This window comes from Frankliniella occidentalis, unplaced genomic scaffold (assembly GCF_000697945.3).
Source record: "Frankliniella occidentalis isolate FOCC.00 unplaced genomic scaffold, Focc_3.1 Scaffold23, whole genome shotgun sequence".
Taxonomy (NCBI): Eukaryota; Metazoa; Arthropoda; class Insecta; order Thysanoptera; family Thripidae; genus Frankliniella; species Frankliniella occidentalis.
Window position 1 is genome coordinate 1,507,787 of NW_026267153.1, and position 1,848 is coordinate 1,509,634.

The window sequence follows — 1,848 nt, forward strand, 5'->3', positions numbered from 1 at the left end:
TCTCTCTCTCTCTCTCTCTCTCTCTCTCTCGCTCTCTCGCTCTCTCTCGCCCGACCCCGTCCAACGCAGCACCCCTTTGTAGCACGACATCGACATGCTTTTCAAAGGCCTGTTTTGGCGCTGCCGCTACTCCTGTCTGAAGAATAGACAGGGGAGGAGGGAGGGGGTTGAATGAGTGGTGCTCCAGCAAGAGTACAAGTGAGTCGCGGCGTTAGTTAGTGGTGTGTGGCGCGCCCCCGCTCCGCCTCCGCTCCGTCCCCGCTCCGCCCCCGCTTCGCCCCCGCTCCGCCACGCTCCGCGATGAGTGAGGCCAAACAAAAAGGACGGTCGCCGCTGTGCCTTTATTCATACCCCAGTTCTCTTTGTTGTCTCACTGTCCACCACCTGCCTGATACACAAAACAGCGTGCACGCCAAAAAGGGTGGTGTGACAACCAAGAACCATACTCGCTCTTATGTGTCGGACAAGTATACACTTTTTTTGCTAAGTCACACACTTTTCTGTTAATGACAGAAGCTGTCACACAATTTTCACTTCCAAGTGTTAATCGACTAACCACTTTGTTTATCAGTGCAGGTTTGACAGCTGCCAATGTAATTGACCATTTACTTGTACTTCTTTTCAGGGAACTGAAATCCCGGAAGAGCGGAAACCCGGACGACAACCGCTTCAACGTGCAGGACTACGTCCGCGAGCACCAGACGCAGCGACCCAGTTGCCCTCCCTGCTCCACATGAAGGGCCCACCACACCGAAGCCGGATCCTGGCCAGGTCCAGGGCCCCCACCTACGGCCCACGGCATGGCACGCCCACCTTGAAGAGGCTCTGCAGCCCGCAGGGCAGAGGAGTTCAAAGTAGCGATGATCAAGCTCTCAAGAAGGGCCGCTCGACTCGTACGAACATATCGTCTCTATGTCTTAACGCGGCCTTGTATTGCTTGGAGCGGCTTGGAGCCCTTCCCCCGCCCTCCCTCCCCCATGTGGGAATTCCCTGGAAAAGACGTTAGGCACAAATGACCCTGTTTCGCACCTCTGGCAACATCTTCATTTTTTCCATACTTTTTGTTCCTTTCCCACATATTTGATTTCTTTGACTTTGATTTTGAAAGTCACAGTGATTTGAGGACTAATTACGTTTTTGTAAGCTTTGAGAAATGAATGTCAAAAGTCTACTTATAAATTACTAATTGTGTGCCAATTTAGTAACGACATTTTTAGTTCGTGCGAAAGTTTTTTATTCTTTAAAAAAAATTAAGAGCAGCATAGCGGTTAAGATGTGAATTGATCGCCTAAAGTATTACCCTGATTGTTATTAGTTTCCCATGCAATTGTTTAACTTTAAATTGTTAGGTGTTGACTATAAAAGTTATTACGTACAAGGTGTCGTCGTCCCCTCCCCCCCCTCCGGTTCTCTCTTTATTATACTGTACTGTACGCGCCCAGAAAAGGCCATAAGTCGTATCAGTGTCATTACATTGCATTTATGTAAGTACTGCTTGACTCTGAAGGTACACCCTTTTCTGAGTGTGCAGGGGTGCTCATCGTGGTGCCTCCCCAATACGTAAACAAAAAAGACTCACGTTTAATCATTTTTCAGCTTGTGACAGTCAAAGTAAGTCTCTTTTTTTTGCCCAAATTTTGACAGAATTTAGGCCGAAAGGAATTCACTTTAACAATCAAAATCTGACTTTAAAAAAATGCGTTTATTGGATCATGACGCTAAGCGAGAAGACAACCCCACCCACACTCCCAAATACCCTAGAGTATTTGCGGGGCTTATGGGATACCCTGCCTGCATATACTGTACACTTTGGAATGAAACAGTTCACACAGGCTGGATGCAACTATA

At 47.9% G+C, this 1,848-nt stretch overlaps 1 protein-coding gene across 1 annotated transcript in view; it reads left to right on the forward strand.

Moving 5' to 3' along the window:
* LOC113205034 (ras-related protein Rab-37) overlaps positions 1-1,254 on the forward strand; it is a 32,975-nt gene extending 31,721 nt beyond the window's left edge. The window contains exon 7 of the mRNA XM_052265048.1: positions 626-1,254. Within this exon, the coding sequence (XP_052121008.1) occupies positions 626-737 (112 nt within the window). The 3' untranslated portion in view covers positions 738-1,254. The remainder of the gene's footprint in view (positions 1-625) is intronic.
* Positions 1,255-1,848: the final 594 nt, after the last annotated feature.